This window comes from Schistocerca americana, chromosome 3, assembly GCF_021461395.2.
Source record: "Schistocerca americana isolate TAMUIC-IGC-003095 chromosome 3, iqSchAmer2.1, whole genome shotgun sequence".
In the NCBI taxonomy this organism is placed as follows: Eukaryota; Metazoa; Arthropoda; class Insecta; order Orthoptera; family Acrididae; genus Schistocerca; species Schistocerca americana.
Genome location: NC_060121.1, coordinates 761,521,527 through 761,541,713, shown reverse-complemented (window position 1 = coordinate 761,541,713; position 20,187 = coordinate 761,521,527). Strand labels below are relative to the sequence as shown.

Genomic DNA, 20,187 nt, shown 5'->3' with positions numbered 1-20,187 from the left:
ATGATATACACTCCTGGAAATGGAAAAAAGAACACATTGACACCGGTGTGTCAGACCCACCATACTTGCTCCGGACACTGCGAGAGGGCTGTACAAGCAATGATCACACGCACGGCACAGCGGACACACCAGGAACCGCGGTGTTGGCCATCGAATGGCGCTAGCTGCGCAGCATTTGTGCACCGCCGCCGTCAGTGTCAGCCAGTTTGCCGTGGCATACGGAGCTCCATCGCAGTCTTTAACACTGGTAGCATGCCGCGACAGCGTGGACGCGAACCGTATGTGCGGTTGACGGACTTTGAGCGATGGCGTATAGAGGGCAAGCGGGAGGCCAGGTGGACGTACCGCCGAATTGCTCAACACGTGGGGCGTGAGGTCTCCACAGTACATCGATGTTGTCGCCAGTGGTCGGCGGAAGGTGTACGTGCCCGTCGACCTGGGACTGGACCGCAGCGACGCACGGATGCACGCTAAGACCGTAGGATCCTACGCAGTGCCGTAGGGGACCGCACCGCCACTTCCCAGCAAATTAGGGACACTGTTGCTCCTGGGGTATCGGCGAGGACCATTCGCAACCGTCTCCATGAAGCTGGGCTACGGTCCCGCACACCGTTAGGCCGTCTTCCACTCACGCCCCAACATCGTGCAGCCCGTCTCCAGTGGTGTCACGACAGGCGTGAATGGAGGGACGAATGGAGACGTGTCGTCTTCAGCGATGAGAGTCGCTTCTGCCTTGGTGCCAATGATGGTCGTATGCGTGTTTGGCGCCGTGCAGGTGAGCCCCACAATCAGGACTGCATACGACCGAGGCACACAGGGCCAACACCCGGCATCATGGTGTGGGGAGCGATCTCCTACACTGGCCGTACACCACTGGTGATCGTCGAGGGGACACTGAATAGTGCACGGTACATCCAAACCGTCATCGAACCCATCGTTCTACCATTCCTAGACCGGAAAGGGAACTTGCTGTTCCAACAGGACAATGCACGTCCGCATGTATCCCGTGCCACCCAACGTGCTCTAGAAGGTGTAAGTCAACTACCCTGGCCAGCAAGATCTCCGGATCTGTCCCCCATTGAGCATGTTTGGGACTGGATGAAGCGTCGTCTCACGCGGTCTGCACGTCCAGCACGAGCGCTGGTCCAACTGAGGCGCCAGGTGGAAATGGCATGGCAAGCCGTTCCACAGGACTACATCCAGCATCTCTACGATCGTCTCCATGGGAGAATAGCAGCCTGCATTGCTGCGAAAGGTGGATATACACTGTACTAGTGCCGACATTGTGCATGCTCTGTTGCCTGTGTCTAGGTGCCTGTGGTTCTGTCAGTGTGATCATGTGATGTATCTGACCCCAGGAATGTGTCAATAAAGTTTCCCCTTCCTGGGACAATGAATTCACGGTGTTCTTATTCCAATTTCGAGGAGTGTATATCATCTACAGAGATAGCGAATCCCTCTCTAGCTCTCTCTCCGCTTTTGGCTTCGTTAATGTGGTGTGTATGTCAACGTAGCACACTAGTTTCAGACAACTGAAAGGGTTTCTTGTGAGTACAAATTCAAAAGGCTTCTCTGACCCAGAAGATTCTTCCGTGTCTGTCTTGAAAACTTTTATGTTTCACTTTAAATGGGAGCCATCTTAAATTGAGAGGTTGATTACTTTTCTTGTCCGCCAGTTGACGTGGGGATGTTACGACTCAAGGAGGTTTGTTGAATGGGCTAGTTTGTTCCCTCAGTCAGATTTTAATGACCATATTGTCTACAGTTTTCTCTGCATCAGATTTACTTTACAAGTGTGTTGTTGTCTGACGGGTTTGAAGAACTTTTCCTCGATCTAGACTTGTTCAGCGTGCATTTCTCCATAGATGGAGGAGGTGATCTTGTCATCGTGTACGCATTGCTGAAATTTGGTTTATGTACCTGAGAATCGGGTTACCGGGTTAGAGGAAAACTGGGTGGGTGGGGGGGGGGGGTGGAGTGGGAGAGGATGGACTACAGCCTTTACGGCAACCCATTATTGCAAGAGTTCATGCTAGTGCGAGTACTTGTCTTAGCTTCCGCTGGCAAAGCCGGCGTTGAGGAGTCCCGTTTCTCAAATGTCTTTTCCACCATTGTAACAAATGAAGTTGTATAAAGAAGTGATTTATGAGCTACATACAGCTTTTTTTTCTTCCACATATAATAATCCTCATGTCTTTTCCCCTTAATTTGCTCATCATCTAGGAATACTTGGCAATCGCGGCTCCAAGCAGCACACCTTCCTCTGGAGTTAACACGTGGCAGGGGAGCTGTACAAGGGTTCACTTCTTTGTGTGTAACTTCACCACATTCCCCACAGGCTGCCCATATACATCTACATCTACATGGTTATTCTGCAATTCACACTTAAGTGTCTGGCATCCATTGGATGCCTCTATGGTGTGTCGTTAGTGCTGACACTCTAATCAGTAAATTGGTTGAGGACATGAGCTCTCACTTTCAAGTGGATGACTCCTGGTGTAATATGCCTGGAGAAATAAAGATCAGAATAAATGTAGGTGTCTTTTTTAGTTCTTCATTCATACGCTTCACCTGATGTTTGACGTCCATCAAGCTGACATATCTCCACTCTTTCTTCAATTCGTCTGCGTCGATATACAGTAAGTTTCTGCGTGTTAATACATCCTTACTAGGCGTCTTATATGATTGATTAAGAAAATGGAGTTCCCCAAGACTTTGGCTTGCTGTAGTGATTCAGCTTGACGTAATGTGGCATTTTCCACCAGCCATGTGCCGTTCCTCAAACTCTTGAAGATATTAATTTGTTTTCTAGCTATTGTAATCCTTCGTTTACATGAAATGCGACACCTTTTCGAAGCTTTCCTTCCACCTTTTCCGCATCAGACAAATATTTGGAACCCAATAAGGTAGGTTACTAATAAGCATTCTTTTGTAAGTTCTAGCCCTCTGTTGGCTACCGAAAACTCGATTAGATTGGGCGTTACTGCTCTCAGATGCTACACCCATCCTTTCAGGAGTGTGATTTTTCTTCTGTTGGATTCGTCATGGAGTTCCTACGAGTACTAGGAATACACAAATCCACCCACATAAAGTTACGTTTGCCTTGGTAAGCATTAAAAAACCGAGATGCGGTCGGTTCCCCTGGTTTGCTTGTGTGTGTGTGTGTGTGTCTGTGTGTGTGTGTGTGTGTGTGTGTGTGTGTGTGTGTGTGTGTGTGTGCGCGAGTGCGTAAGGATAACTAATATTTCCTACATTCACTGCGCGTATGTTGCTTTACTGCGGCACCAGGGTACAATAGTAGATGATCTGGAGTGTATACATTGCCTTGTTTATGTTATAACATTTTCGTATGATGTAGAATGGATGTTTTCTTTGTCCTATAAGTTTATTAATTTAAACAACATTTGGTGCTAATGTTGGTGCTAGCAATTCTCTGTGTCAATGTTTCTTCCTGTCATTGCCTTTTGGAACTGGATATTCTCTTGTAGGGTCAGAAAATGTTCCTTCTTACTGAATATGACAATTTTCGCTTCGGTTTCTACTGTGGTTGGGTGGTGTTTTTCTTGTCGGAGGAGTCGTGCATACGATGAATAGCTGATGCCTTATTTCCATGCTTTCTTATGCTACATATAGCTTATTTCAGATGTTTTGCTGATCTGTCCTAAGTACAGAGTATCACAACTATTACAGTGGAGTTGGGAAATGCCACATTTTTTGTATATATCAGTATTATCCTCCTCCTTTAGACATTTCTGAATTGAGTTATTCCTTTGGTATGTTATTTTTATTCCTTGTTTCATGAGGATGCTGCCAGTTGTGTGTGTCTGTTTTTGTGTGTGAGTGTGTACAGCTTGTCTGTTGGGCGACTGTGTTGTGTAGCGGTGGTGTTGTAGGTGTGTGCGTTTGCGGCGGGTGTTGTAGATCTCTGTTTTTTCTTCTTTATTCAGCTTTGTAATTAGAGCTTCTTGTTATCCGTTATTTTTGATATCCCTGGTATTATGTCCAGCTTCTTGTTGTAACTGTGTTTGTCGAGTAGTACTGTGTTTAGTCTGCGTAGTATATATTTTTAGAGCTGCCTGTTCTTGGGACTGGGAATGGTTAGATGACTAGGGCAGTATTGCGTCTATTGTGGTGCTTTTCCTGTAGGTTCTTGATTATGGCTGTTTATTTATCTTTGTGATGGATATACAGTTTGATTAGAATTAAACTTTGCTACTAGTGAGAACTCCCGTGAAACACGAGTAACCACACGACAACGCTTTGCGGAAACATTTGTAAGGACATGTGAAGATAAATATTCAAGAGAGGAAATAGGAGTAACCCATTGAATTACAGACCCACTGACCTCAATTTGCAGTAGGATTTTGGAGCATATACTGTACTCGAACAATATGAATCATCTTCAAGAAAATGACTTACTGACACATAACCAACACGGATTCAGGAAATATCGTTCTTGTGCTTTATTATTCCCATGAAGTAGTGAGTGCTGAAGACAAAGGATCTCAGATCGATTCCATATTCCTAGATTTCCAGAAGGCTTTTGATACCGTTCTTCACAAACGACTATTAATCAAATTGCGTGCATACGGAGTATCGTCTCAGTTGTATGACTGGATTCGTGCCTTTCATAGATGTCACAGTTCGTAGTGATAGACGGTAAATCATGGAGTAGAACAAAAGTGATATCTGGCGTTCCGCAAGCTAGTGTCATAGGCCTTCTGCTGTTCCTGACTTACATAAATGATCTACGTGATAATCTGAGCAGCCCCCTTAGATTGTTTGCAGATGACGCTCTAATTTACCGTCTAGTAAAATCATCAGACGATCAATTCCAATTACAAAATTATCTACAGAGAATTTCTGTATGATGCGAAAAGTGGCAATTGGCACTAAACAAAGAAAAGTGTGAGGTCATCCACATGGGTACTAAAAGAAATCCGATAAATTTTGGGTATCTGAGGGCTGTCATTCTGACTAAATAGCTAGGAATTACAATTACGAGCAACATATATTGGAAAGACCACAAAGATAATATTGTGGGGAATGCGAAAGAAGGACTGCACTTTGTTGGCAGAACACTGAGAAGATGCGACAAACCCACAAAAGACAGCTTACATTAGAATTGTCCGTCCTCTGCTGGAGTATTACTGCACGGTGATGGATCCTTACCAGGTAGGATTGACGGAGGACATCGAAAAGGTACAAAGAATGACAGCTCGTTTCGTGTTATCGCGCAACAGGGGTGAGAATGTCACTGATATGATAATGCAAGTTGGGGTAACGGTCACTGAAACAAAGGCGGTTTTCTTTGCGGCGAGATGTATTTACGAAATTTCAATCACCAACTTCCTCTTCCGAATGCAAAATAATTTGTTGACACCCACCTACGAAGGGAGAAATGATCATCATATTAAAATAAGAGAATCAGAGTTCGAACGGAAACATTTAGGTATTCATTTTTCCCACGCGCCATTCGAGAGCGGAATGCTAGAGAAGTAGTATGAAAATGGTTCGATGAACCCTCTGCCAGGCAATTAAGTGTGAATTGCAGAGTAACCATATAGATATAGAAGTAGAGTAAATAGCGAATAAACCATTAATACAATCAATACATAATTTACACATCACGGGGAAACATTTGTTTATAGCGTACCGTGTTTACGCTCCAGGTTGCAAACGTCGCTCATTGCTACAACCATCTGCATCAACGACAGCCTGGACCGCACTTAAGATTGCTCTGTCCGGCGGGTCATGGAATTTTCAACTTTCGTGAGACAGCTCATGCACTATCTGAAGATAGTGCATTGCATCTAGCATTCTCAGCCATGACAACAGTAACTTAAGCAAGAATTTAATCTGTGGCGCTATTGGCCAAATGCTTCTTCCAGGAGCAGTTCCCGAATTGCTAGTTAGAACTAACATGGGAAGCATCTTCTTCAATCACGGTGCGGAGAAATGACCTCTCCATATTTATTTAACGCTTCGATACTAACGAAAAGCAGCAGCTCTTCCGCTGTTATCTTAATAAAATAGCTTTCCAAGTAAAACACTGCTCACATCGTTTAGACCCATATTAACTGTCTGCAACTGCAGCGCACGCTCACGCTTGTGCTTCAGCTCTCCGCCACCAGTACTTATGCCTAATGACAAAACGTAACACCAACACTATTAACAGAACAAATTCTGCAGCGCGCAGTCTTAACATCATGCCTCTAAAGTTGGGTAAGATACGGTAAACATTTATCCGTCTACATTGGCTCAAGTCGTGAAAGTTTAATTGTAACCACGCTGTATCTAGGATGTTTATTTGGCCTGTTTGTTCTTTCTCTAAAGTGAACTTGATGTTTTTGCGTAGTGTTTTTACCTCTGAATGCAGTTGTTCTATCTTACTTTGTGGTTCGTCTACCAAGTACAAAATATCTTCCCTGTATCTTCACCAGTATGGTAATTGTATTTCCCTGGTACTATTTTATGGAATATTGTTTCCTCGGTTTTGTTCATTAAAATATTTCCAAACTTTCCTTCTTTTAAGAAGAATTCTATATTGAAATCAAAGTAGTTTCGTTCGGTAAACACACGCAGAAGTGTGCTTATTCCTCTTAAGTGTTCCTGTGCTAACTGATTGTATCTAGGTCTTGTTGTATTCTAGCTATTTTCATTGTCTGCTTTCGTATGACATCGTATCTTGGGGTAAGTCGCAGTCAAGAGAAAAAGTATTCATTCCAAAAAATATGTAATCTGAATAATATCTTGAGCCCACCCAAGATCACGTTGCAGACATTTATTGAAGGAACTCTAGATATTCCCAGCACTTTCGCAATACCTATATTCACTTATGAAATTTCTTGTTAATAACCTATCCCAAATCAAAAATAAAAGCGAGGTGCATAGCTACAACACTAGAAGAAAAGATGATATTCACTATTCTGTGTTAAATACGACTTTGGCACAGAAAGAGGTGAATTATGCCGCCACAAAAATCTTTTGTCATTTGTCAAACAGCATTGAAGGTCTGATAGATACCCAACGAATGTTCAAAAACAAATTACTAGAATTTCTGAATGGAAACTCCTTTTACTTAATAGAAGAAGTTTTAGGTATGAAGTACTAACTGTTAAAAAAAAGGAAAAGTTAACAATGTTGTATAAAGAAAACTTGATTTAAAGTGGTCCGTTCCACATCATTACGAAATGTCGTATGCATGATATAAGGAACAAGTATTAACGAAATGTATTGTTATCTTTATTGTTACTTTGATTCTGCTTGTAAAGTACGTTTACTACATCAAATGAGACCAACATAGCTGTACCGGGAATATACAGTGTGTCCATAGTTAAAGTTCCAGTTTCAAAACTCTGTAGAGAGAGAACCACTGATCACAACAACGTCATATTTGAACAGAATATTATTGACACAAGGAGAAATGTCATGGAACAAAAATTTTACGAAAATTTGACCAATAAATCGCACTGTAAGCGTCATAAAATGCACAACAACAGACGTGCGGCTGCTCCTCAATCTGCGTCCGAGATGTCCAATATAGCTCTAACCATGAAGGATCGCATGCTGCTGGTGAAGCTCTGTCACAAGAACGGTGACTGTGCTCCAGTAGCAGTGCAGAAGACTCAAGGGTTTGATAAAGGCTTTGGTCCGATGTCTGCTGAGGAGTCTGGAGAAAGTGATTACCGAATGAGAAAAGGAAGGTTCTTTTGAAGTGCAATGTGGCAGCGGGAGGAAATCAGTTGATCCGACGTGTGCGCAACCTGTGCAGTCATGTACACTGAAACGTTGCGGGTGATGTGGTGTGCAACTCAAAACATAGCTGTCCTACTCCGATTCATCTGCCGTTTGTTGCCGACCCCGTTTACACTAAGTAATATCAATTTATTTTTTTGTTTACATTGCTTTTTAACCCTTCTGTAGTAGTAGTGTTTATTCACCGACGAGTTTGATGTTTTCGAGGTTATGAAACACACGTAGAGCTGACGTATTTGTCTGTCTTAGGGGCGTTTGGCTTATTTGTTTGTCGTTACTAGTTTATTGTGTCTTTTCCTTAACGGTTTTATGGGACTACTGGTGTGTTCTTCAATTTCTTGCAATATGTAGGAGAGAGGTGTGCTGTTACTTTCGGTGTCAGCTAAAAGCAAGTGTGCAATGTATTTAGTGTCAGTGGGAGTGCCGTGCGCTAAAATCATGTGTGTTGATGAACGTGAAGAATTATGTCAAAAATAGATAAATAAATAAAAGTGATGAACGATGATAATTTAATGATATTTGTTGTGGTAAGTGGAAGCACGAGAACTGTTCATGCGCCTAGGAAACAAAACTTTAATAAAGGGAATATTGTTACATTGAGCACTGATGGTGCTATAAAATAAAGAGAAACGCGTTCCATCTTAATAAGACTTTATTGCAGTCATAAAAGTCGACATAAAACTACTTAACTTGTAATATTACTATTGCGAAAAAGTAAGCATCTCAAACTGGTGATTGGAAACGGAAGAACAACTATGATTGTAGTTACGACAGAAAGGATGTAAGAAAAAGACTCAGCACGACTGTATCGTCTTAGACAAGAACCAGTGAACGTAAAGGTAGCGAATATTGCTCATAGAGAACTGTGATTCTGGGAGACTTCACGTTGAGCCGGCAAGTAGATTTTACGTTGAACTTTTGTTCTTCTTTTAATGTTCATCCTTGAATTTCCTAGCAGAACTTGTTTCCTGGGTGCCCAATGTATATCATACGGCTGTAAAATCTCAGTAACAATGTTTCCATACATTTAGCCACAAATATTCTTTTGCCAGATAGAATTTATACATTTTACAGAAAAATCACCGCATTTCGAAGTGTACAATGTCTCGTCGCTTATGATGTTGGGCATAATTAACGCAAGTCTGTTTAGCGTTAACTGTGTTCTAGGAACTCTGTTGTTGCAGTGAACAGCATCGTTCTGTGTCCGAAGAATGGTGGACAGTATAGCCGACGTAAAATTCAGAAGATCGTATTCTTCAGTTGCTGTATATTGGCCATTCAACGAGAACGTCGAAATGAAGACGAAACTCGATGTCGTTAGTGGAAGAAATTTATACAAAATTATAGCGTAAATTACACTTTTGCTATTTTTCACACACACAAACCACTGTCGATCAGCACAAGTTATTTCGTCTTTGCGTGTTGTGCTTCGTGAGTCACTTGGTGATTTAATTTTTAACTGTTATACCAAATAGTTCTTGGTTTATCTTACTTGGTTTCCTACACTCCACACTTTACTTGCCGGTTATGTGGTGCTTCTTGTGCGCAGTCCGAGAAACTTTCTTAAGTTCAAGTTTCATGGTGTGACACTTATAGACTCTTCATGCTAGTTGGTAACTTCCACATTGGCCGTAGCACGCAATGTAAGTCTTTCTGTCTGAAGCTCAATTTCACTAATGTCTCTCTGTTGATTAATTACCATACTACGAGTGTATGTTCAGCAAGCTAAGTATTGTGATAGAAACTGGAAATTGCTCTACATTGTAACTTGCATGGGAGATAACGGATAGGACTTATGGAATTACTTTACTTGCAAGAATTAAATTCTGTAGAGTGATAATGACAGAATAACATCAAACTAATTGGATTCTTCGTTTTTTCATTTCAGGTAAGGAAATAATCTCCCACAAACTGGGAATGACGAATTGAGGCGAAAGAAGTTGTCATGTGTCTGGCTGACTTTGAATGCCACCACAAGAGACAAGCAGTTCAGAAAGGTAATAATAGTATATACAATCAGTTTTATAGAGGTTCAAGCTTCAGAATTCAGAAAATGAGTGCTGGAAACAGTGTGCGAATCCTATAGTCTTCCTGGGACAAGTGCAGACACGGCTGGTTTATTGATACATGCCGCCGACGTGTTATCAACTGTGTATCTGCAGTTTGCTGACGAATTTGAAAAGCATTTATGCAATGCAATGTGGTGTTGCAGCTGTTGCGGGAAAGGGATGGGTAGAGGATAGGCCTCAGAGCTGGCACCTAGCAGATTACGTACGAAGATGGGCCCTGTACTGATTAAGGATTTTTCCTGCCGCAGATGAAATGAAATTTACTTTGAAAATGTTCGAAAGTTAGGGAGAAAACATACCTCGCCAGTACGATTTACCAGCACAATTATAACGACAGATTTATTTGTACCTGTGTTCAGTGAAGATATACGGCCAATCTAAGACCATATTTAACCTCTTAATATCACACAATGTGTCGACAAACAAGAAAGCAAAACATACGTTAGTTCATGGGACTACCAGCAAAAAAAAGCCACTGACTGGTAACGGAGATTATGCTTGGTATCAGGCAGTTATTATCAGTACCATTGTTTTTTCTATGCCACTATATTTTTAATACCACCTTAGAATTTTAAGGAATCTGTATTCTGTGTTCTCTTATGCTGTTTATGGAAATTTTATTTTCCTTTTAGCCTGTTTACACAACGCTAGTAACTGCTGTCACTATAATTCCATATAATATCTGAGAAGTTATCTCTTTTCCCCCACGTTGATTTATTTTCCATTGTTTCACCAAGTAATCTATGGCCTCCATCTGCACTCACACTTGGAATTACCTTCATATTTGAAACTTTCTCTCCCCATTGCCTTTATACTAGAATATAATCAACAAAGAATGTAACTGATTATATTCTAGTAGATAGGGAATGGGGAGAGAAAATAAAAAAAATGTGAAGGTGATTCCAAGTGTGAGTGCAGATGGAGACCATTGATTACTGGTGGGACAATGGAAAATGAATCAATGTGTGAAAAATAGAAAACAGAAGAAAATGATGAGGATACGGGAAGGAGAGGGAAAGTGCTGAGAAGTATAGAGAATTAATCAGACAAAAATTTCCAAAAGATGTTTTCTACGATGTAGAAAGAGAATAAAGTTTATTCAAAGACACCTTAGTCGAAGCAGCGCAGAAAGTATGTGGCAGAATATCAGGAAAGGAAAACGTAAGACAGACAAGTTGGTGGGATGACACCACAATCCAAGCAGTTAGAAGAAAAAATGGAACATGGGGAAGGTGGTAGAGAACTAAAAATGACGAAGACCATAAATGATATATAGAGGAGAAGAGGAAGTTCAAAGAAATAGTGGAAACAGCAAAGAAAAAGGCATGGGAAGAACTTACAAAAAAAACCTTGAAGAAGATGTGAAGAGCAATAAGAAAATGTTCAATAAAATGATGAAAAATAAAAGGAAGGCTTCTGAAGTACCAGTATAGATGGAAACAGAGGACGGTACCGGTATTGAATATCCAGAGAATATGAAAGATCTCTGGAAAGAATATTTTAAGAAACTGTTAAGCGCTGAGGATCAGGTACACGAGGAAACAACAAATAATGGAGAAATTGAGAGACGTAGGGAAGCAGAATTAGACAAATTACACTGGAAGAAATGGAAATAGCTGTGAAGAAGATGAATGGGGGGGGGGGGGGGGGAGGAAGCCCCAGGACCTGATGAAGTAGCAGTGGACATGATAAGAGCAGCAGGTCCAGTAAGAATGCAGTGTCTGTACAGAGTAATATCAAGTGTGTGGATAAATAGTACAACACCTGACGATTGGAGAAGAGGAGACATTGTTCCCATCTTCAAAAACGCCAATAAAAGACTTTGTAAGAACTACAGAGGAACAACCCTCACGAGTCATACAGCCAAGATTTTTTAAAGAATTCTACTAAATCGAATAAGTGAAAGATAGAAAAGGAGCTGAGTGGAGAACAGCATGGGTTTAGGAAAGGAAGAAGCACGATCGATCTGTTATTTTCTATCTGTCAAATGATGGAAAAAGTTGGGAGTATAACAATAGGGTGATAATGGTTTTTGTAGACATAGAAAAGGCATATGACTCAGTTAACAGGGAAAGACTCTGGGAAGAAATGAGGAAGATAGATATAGAAGATGGATACATTAATGTAATAAAGACAATGTACACAGGACATAATTGTAGAATTAGAACAGCACTGGGGAACTCTGACTACTTCGAAATAAGACTAGGCCTTACGCAAGGAAGTATTCTACCTCACGCGCGTTTTAATGTTGTGATGGAGGGAATAAATAGGGCAGTTAATGATATAGTAAAATAAAAAGACAAAAAGATGATTTTTGCAGAGGATATGGTAATATGGGGTAATAAAGAGGTAGATATACAGTTTCAACTTGATGCATGGAGAGAAATAATGAAAAGGTATGGATTAAAAATAAATAAGGATAAGAGTGAAGTAACGATATTTGGAAGAGAGAAAGGGACCAACAGAAATATTACCTTGAATGGAGAACCCCTCAAAGTGGTAGAAAGTTTCGCTTATTTAGGGAGTGAAATATCTAGGGATGGAAGAATAACCAACGAAATTAATAGGAGGTTACAGAAAGGAGGCAATTTCTACCAAACAATAAAACATCTGCTTTGGACTAAGGAAGTTTCAGAAAAAGCAAAACTCCTTATGTATAAGAATTATTACTTCCCTGTTGTCACCTATGTTGGAGGAACATGGACAATGACAGAAATTGACTGGAGCAGACTGTAAGCTGGGAAAATGAAATTTCTCAGAGCAGTTAAGGAAAAAACAAGAACGGACAGAGTAATGTAGAGATTAGAAAGGACCTTAAACCAGAAAGTATGAGAGAAGGAACTGAAAAAAGAGATTAAGATGGTATGGGCATGTTAAGAGGATGCATGGGCAGAGACTCCCCAAAATTATGGAAGAACTAAAGATGGATGGAAAAAGACATAGAGGGCGCCCAAGAACACGGTGTAAAGTGGGAGTGAGAATATCTGTGGAAAGGAGAGGTGTGACCTGGCAGCAAGTGGAGGAAGTAAAGCGGTGGGAGAACCGAGCCAAATGGAGAGAACTCGTCAGCACCCAGACACGGCAGTAGCTGGAGCGGGATCCGGATATATATAGATATAGATCTGAGATATCAAAACTGACACAAAAAAGTACACCTCCTAATAGTGTTGACTCATCTGAGAAAAGAAAGTTCTGTTTCAGAGGAAAAGCAGCTGCTGCACTCGATTAATATTTCTACTTCAGAACATAACCCTATTTCTCAAATATATGTATCCTGTCTTCAACAAAGATGACTCAATGAACATCCCACTTTTCCTTAGATGATCTTGGATTTTACGTGTCACTTAAATGAGCGTATAAAAGACCTCTATGTTCTCTGGTCCAACAGAAAACTCTTGATCACTGAATTCGTAGTTTTGAAATCTATCATAAGACACAGTGAATTTACTGATATGACACAGTGAATTAACTGATAAAATGTTTGCCTTATTATAATGCCGGTCTTGGATCGCAATGTTTATTTGTGATATGGAAAGAACACCATTAAAACGCACATACTGCACATTAAGAGAGAGACAGCTAAGTTGAGAATAACTGTCTCTCACTTACCTCATTACAAATAAACAGAGATCCAAGACTAATTACAAAAAAAAAAAAACAAATATTTTCGTGGATCCCTGAAAACTTTCTCATGACTATATCACAGCTTCTGTTGTTGATAAAATGCCTCTTTTATGTGACTTAGTTCCACACGAAATATTGCCCACTGCGAAACTTGTCTTCCCGTCGATCATAATATACCGGGGGGAGTCATTCCAGATGTGGAAAGGGTCCTTCCGGATGCCATGAAGGGTACAGGGTGCACCCATCTGCAGGTGGTCGCTCATGTCGGCACCAATGATGCGTGTCGCTATGGATCGGAGGAAATCCTCTCTGGCTTCCGGCGGCTATCTGATTTGGTGAAGACTGCCAGTCTCGCTAGCGGGACGAAAGCAGAGCTCACCATCTGCAGCCTCGTCGACAGGACTGACTGCGGACCTTTGGTACAGAGCCGAGTGGAGGGTCTGAATCAGAGGCTGAGACGGTTCTGCGACCGTGTGGGCTGCAGATTCCTCGACTTGCGCCATAGGGTGGTGGGGTTTCGGGTTCCGCTGGATAGGTCAGGAGTCCACTACACGCAACAAGCGGCTACACGGGTAGCAGGGGTTGTGTGGCGTGGGCTGGGCGGTTTTTTAGGTTAGATGGCCTTGGGCAAGTACAGAAAGGGCAACAGCCTCAGCGGGTGCGGGGCAAAGTCAGGACATGCGGGGACCAAGCAGCAATCGGTATTGTAATTGTAAACTGTCGAAGCTGCGTTGGTAAAGTACCGGAACTTCAAGCGCTGATAGAAAGCACCGAAGCTGAAATCGTTATAGGTACAGAAAGCTGGCTGAAGCCAGAGATAAATTCTGCCGAAATTTTTACAAAGGTACAGACGGTGTTCAGAAAGGATAGATTGCATGCAACCGGTGGTGGAGTGTTCGTCGCTGTTAGTAGTAGTTTATCCTGTAGTTAAGTAGAAGTGGATAGTTCCTGTGAATTATTATGGGTGGAGGTTACACTCAACAAACGAGCTAGGTTAATAATTGGCTCCTTTTACCGACCTCCCGACTCAGCAGCTTTAGTGGCAGAACAACTGAGAGAAAATTTGGAATACATTTCACATAAATTTTCTCAGCATGTTATAGTCTTAGGTGGAGATTTCAATTTACCAGATATAGACTGGGACACTCAGATGTTTAGGACGGGTGGTAGGGACAGAGCATCGAGTGACATTATACTGAGTGCACTATCCGAAAATTACCTCGAGCAATTAAACAGAGAACCGACTCGTGGAGATAACATCTTGGACCTACTGATAACAAACAGACCCGAACTTTTCGACTCTGTATGTGCAGAACAGGTAATCAGTGATCATAAGGCCGTTGCAGCATCCCTGAATATGGAAGTTAATAGGAATATAAAAAAAGGGAGGAAGGTTTATCTGTTTAGCAAGAGTAATAGAAGGCTGATTTCAGACTACCTAACAGATCAAACGAAAATTTCTGTTCCGACACTGACAATGCTGAGTGTTTATGGAAACAGTTCAAGGCAATCGTAAAATGCGTTTTAGACAGGTACGTGCCGAGTAAAACTGTGAGGGACGGGAAAAACCCACCGTGGTACAACAACAAAGTTAGGAAACTACTGCGAAAGCAAAGAGAGCTTCACTCCAAGTTTAAACGCAGCCAAAACCTCTCAGACAAACAGAAGCTAAACGATGTCAAAGTTAGCGTAAGGAGAGCTATGCGTGAAGCGTTCAGTGAATTCTAAAGTAAAATTCTGTGTACCGACTCTACAGAAAATTCTCGGAAGTTCTGGTCTTACCTTAAATCAGTAAGTGGATCGAAACAGCATATCCAGGCACTCCGGGATGATGATGGCATTGAAACAGAGGATGACACGCGTAAAGCTGAAATACTAAACACCTTTTTCCAAAGCTGTTTCACAGGGGAAGACCGCACTGCAGTTCCATCTCTAAATCCTCGCACAAACGAAAAAAATGGCTGACACCGAAATAAGTGTCCAAGGAATAGAAAAGCAACTGGAATCACTCAACAGAGGAAAGTCCACTGGACCTGACGGGATACCAATTCGATTCTACACAGAGTACGCGAAAGAACTTGCCCCCCCCCCCCCCCCTTCTAACAGGTGTGTATCGCAAGTCTCTAGAGGAACGGAAGGTTCCAAATGATTGGAAAAGAGCACAGGTAGTCCCAGTCTTCAAGAAGGGTCGTCGAGCAGATGCGCAAAACTATAGACCTATATCTCTGACGTCGATCTGTTGTAGAATTTTAGAACATGTTTTTTGCTCGAGTATCATGTCGTTTTTGGAAACCCAGAATCTACTATGTAGGAATCAACATGGATTCCGGAAACAGCGATCGTGAGAGACCCAACGCGCTTTATTTGTTCATGAGACCCAGAAAATATTAGATACAGGCTCCCAGGTAGATGCTATTTTTCTTGACTTCCGGAAGGCGTTCGATATAGTTCTGCACTGTCACCTGATAAACAAAGTAAGAGCCTACGGAATATCAGACCAGCTGTGTGGCTGGATTGAAGAGTTTTTAGCAAACAGAACACAGCATGTTGTTATCAATGGAGAGACGTCTACAGACGTTAAAGTAACCTCTGGCGTGCCACAGGGGAGTGTTATGAGACCATTGCTTTTCACAATATATATAAATGACCTAGTAGATAGTGTCGGAAGTTCCATGCGGCTTTTCGCGGATGATGCTGTAGTATACAGAGAAGTTGCAGCATTAGAAAATTGTAGCGAAATGCAGGAAGATCTGCAGCGGATAGGCACTTGGTGCAGGGAGTGGCAACTGACCCTTAACGTAGACAAATGTAATGTATTGCGAATACATAGAAAGAAGGATCCTTTATTGTATGATTATATGATAGCGGAACAAACACTGGTAGCACTTACTTCTGAAAAATATCTGGGAGTGTGCGTGCGGAACGATTTGAAGTGGAATGATCATATAAAATTAATTGTTGGTAAGGCGGGTACCAGGCTGAGATTCATTGGGAGAGTCCTTAGAAAATGTAGTCCATCAACAAAGGAGGTGGCTTACAAAACACTCGTTCGACCTATACTTGAGTATTGCTCATCAGTGTGGGATCCGTACCAGATCGGGTTGACGGAGGAGATAGAGAAGATCCAAAGAAGAGCGGCGCGTCTCGTCACAGGGTTATTTGGTAACCGTGATAGCGTTACGGAGATGTTTAACAAACTAAAGTGGCAGACTCTGCAAGAGAGGCGCTCTGCATCGCGGTGTAGATTGCTCGCCAGGTTTCGAGAGGGTGCGTTTCTGGATGAGGTATCGAATATATTGCTTCCCCCTACTTATACCTCCCGAGGAGATCACGAATGTAAAATTAGAGACATTAGAGCGCGCACGGAGGCTTTCAGACAGTCGTTCTTCCCGCGAACTATACGCGACTGGAACAGGAAAGGGAGGTAATGACAGTGGCACGTAAAGTGCCCTCCGCCACACACCGTTGGGTGGCTTGCGGAGTTTAAATGTAGATGTAGATGTAGATGTAGAAGATAGAAGAATTGATATTAAAATTAAGTGTTCCTTATCGCTGCCTGGAATTTTATTATTGTTGCACTCTGAAATAGCTTTGAGAACACTGGGCAATCGTGACCGCATGTTAACTAAGAATTGAAAATATTTTTATAATTAACATCCAAAATCTGTAGAATTAACAGACTAGTAAAGCAAGACAGGAACGCAATACCGAAGTGAAGGTTCCCGGGTTCGATTCCCGGCGGGGTCAGGGATTTTCTCTACCTCGTGATGACCGGGTGTTGTGTGATGTCCTTAGGTTAGTTAGGTTTAAGTAGTTCTAAGTTCTAGGGGACTGATGACCATCGATGTTAAGTCCCATAGTGCTCAGAGCCATTTGAACCATTTTGAACTGAAGTGAAGTGGTACAGCATTTGAGATACGTGATTTGGGTTCTGGGGAGCATGGAGAAAAATGCAGAAAATGGGGGTGCAAGACCTCTTTCAATTTCTTCCTTCAGATTTAATGCAATGATCAACACTGAGTAAGACAGGACTTCGCAATGCTTTAGAATATGTGATCTTATTGGGGAAAGTGTGATTGAAGATCTGATACACGCAGCTTGTTGTAGCAGTCGCTGGTGGTAAACGTGGATTGACTACTTTAAACTAAATACAGCATTAACACGAAAGATCCTGACACTGACTTCCAGAAAACATCATAGAAATAAAAACGACACTTATCTTCATAATTTCTGTCTGCACCCAAGGTTACGTAATAACGACCACACCAGGGGGACGCTAAACTCTGACCTATTTTCCTTCACGCCCTTGGCTTACCTAATAGCTATTTCTTCCCCAGTACTGTAATTTAGGCAGTTTGTTCCGCCAATTCCTACCACTTATTTCTAGTACGACGTGGATTACCAAAACGTTATAGTAAACAAGTATAAATCTTACTTCTACAATTGCCTCATCGTAATCTTCGAATCTCATTCGAAAATGAAACCACACAAATATGGGCAGAAACTAAAAAGTATTTTTTTGTGGGTCATAACGAACTGAAGACAAATGTGTGAGGATGGGACTATACGAACTGCGTGTAAAGTTTCTTTCCATCTGCAGTTCTGATTTCGATAAACCGTATGAACTTCTCGTGTTACTGTGGCTGTGCACTTCTCGAGTTACTGTGCCTGTGATTCCTGATTTTAAGTTCGTGAAATTGAGTTACCTTAATATTTCAACAGATAAAATCTGTGGGCAGATTAACTCGTTTGAATACCTTCCTGGCTAGCCTAACACTGATTGTTCTTGGATTTTATTCAATTAATGGACTGATGATTTTGAAATGAACAGGTCTGTTCTCTGGTACTGGTTATTGATGGGACGTGTAACTAAACAGTGTAGCAATAGAAGTTAGGATGGAGGGTGGCCTATGAAAGTGTATGTGCGATATTTTCGGATTAAATATCATCTGTTTTATTTCAGTTTTTGATCTTTAATTCTGAAAACAACACATTGCCTACACCACATTCTGTTAGAAAATGTTACATTTTTGTATAGCGAAGACTTCGATGGCATCGACTTTATTTGTCACGAAGTGTGTGTGAGGTAAAGTCCAGCAGGTCAGTCGAGCGTTACCTTATACGTGAATATCAGTCTGATTCTTTGAAAGACTGACCTTATCAAATTTCAAACGATGCATTGGTACTTCTCACGACGCAGATGCCAGCAGTTCTTTACTAGATACTGAGCCTGATGGTGGAGCTTTAAGGCACTGGGTTCGCTCTGACGAGGAACAGAGTTAAAATTCTGTCCCGTCCAGTTCGAATCACCGCCCATTCCGAATCAGGTCTCCTGTGATTTTAGAGAATCATCCTCAAAAACGCCGCTATGGTTTCTTCGATAACGATACAGTAGATTCCTGACCTCATCTGTCCTCTTACTCCGCATCTACTCACCAATCTGTCAATGAAGTGTTAGGCCCCAAACATCTTTTAACGACGTTACATGAAGTTCTTTGAAAGCTGAGTTACCTCTTGTTATACTCTTATGGCTCTTCTCTTCAATGCAGTTACTAAGCAGTCCAATGGTGCATTTACATTTGTGCGGCGAGCGACTGCTTGTCCCACACGCAGGCAGAGGCACGCATATGTGTTGCATGCCACTTCCTTAACATGTGCGTACAAGTAATTCCATAATTCCATTCAAACCTGTGTTCAGATTCGGCGCCTCTGCTTGAGTACAGAGCAAGCTACAGCAGCACAGCGACCAGCCGCAAGGGGCACAAGTGTAAACTCACATTTAGAGAGCCATGTCTGAATTAACAGTAGGGTAAAAATTGCGTTACCTGTGTCACAGCATCTAGAATGTCACCGTCGCTTGCGTCCCGGATGATCTTTTTGTCCAAGGCAGCTTGGATGTTACTGCAGAAGGCCTGTAGGTAGAGTTTGCCATCACAACGTTTGTCACCCGACAAACCGTACGAGCCATCTCCCATGTAGTACGGGGGCCCGCCCGCCGCAACGTAGGACAGCTCCGGCACTGGGTGTATGTACGGACTGGTGAGGTGTCTGGAGACTCCAGTGGTGAGGTCAGTCACTGTCAATGTGGAGTCCAGCGAGTCGGAACTGTAGGCCAACAGACGGCCAGCTGGACACGCCTCCACCTGTGTAGAGAGACACCTTGCCTAAATTCTGCTGGTCTGTTACGTGGCCTATGCAAGATATATAGCACAAGATAAATAGTGGAATTACTTCACGGTAAACAACACTTTCACCTCTTGAAATGGATGCTAGGAAAACAGAGCAGGCAGCCCACTGGAGACAGCGATGAAGTGGCTCTCATAAAGACAGAGCCTAGGGACCTAACGTTAGATGCCTTCTTCCTCCAAGGTCACGCGCATTGACTTGTCGTGGTAATGAAGATCCGCCGAAACGTGATTCTACAGATTGTGTCACACAGTGTGTCCGGGCTATAGGTGTACTCAAAGAAATCTTTATCATGAAAGGACTCGACATTTTAGGTTGCTCGGTCTGTGGGAGAGAGCACATATTTCCACATCTTAGAGGACTATTCAGTTCCACAAAGACCTCCAGACGTCATTTTCCAGCAGAATGGTGCCCCATCCCTCGACCATGGGGATGTTACAACATTTCTCTGTGAGATGTTTCCTGAGCGTTGGATCGGAAGAGGGAGAGAGGGGGCGAAGGGGTTCAAATTATCTGGCCACCTCAGACTCCCGATGTGATTCCTCTGGTT

At 42.3% G+C, this 20,187-nt stretch overlaps 1 protein-coding gene across 1 annotated transcript in view; it reads right to left on the bottom strand.

Annotated features, from left to right (window-relative positions):
* Positions 1–20,187, bottom strand: part of LOC124607252 (protein yellow-like) — a 71,589-nt gene that overhangs the window by 8,397 nt on the left and 43,005 nt on the right. The window contains exon 5 of the mRNA XM_047139526.1: positions 19,277–19,594. Within this exon, the coding sequence (XP_046995482.1) occupies positions 19,277–19,594 (318 nt within the window). The remainder of the gene's footprint in view (positions 1–19,276; positions 19,595–20,187) is intronic.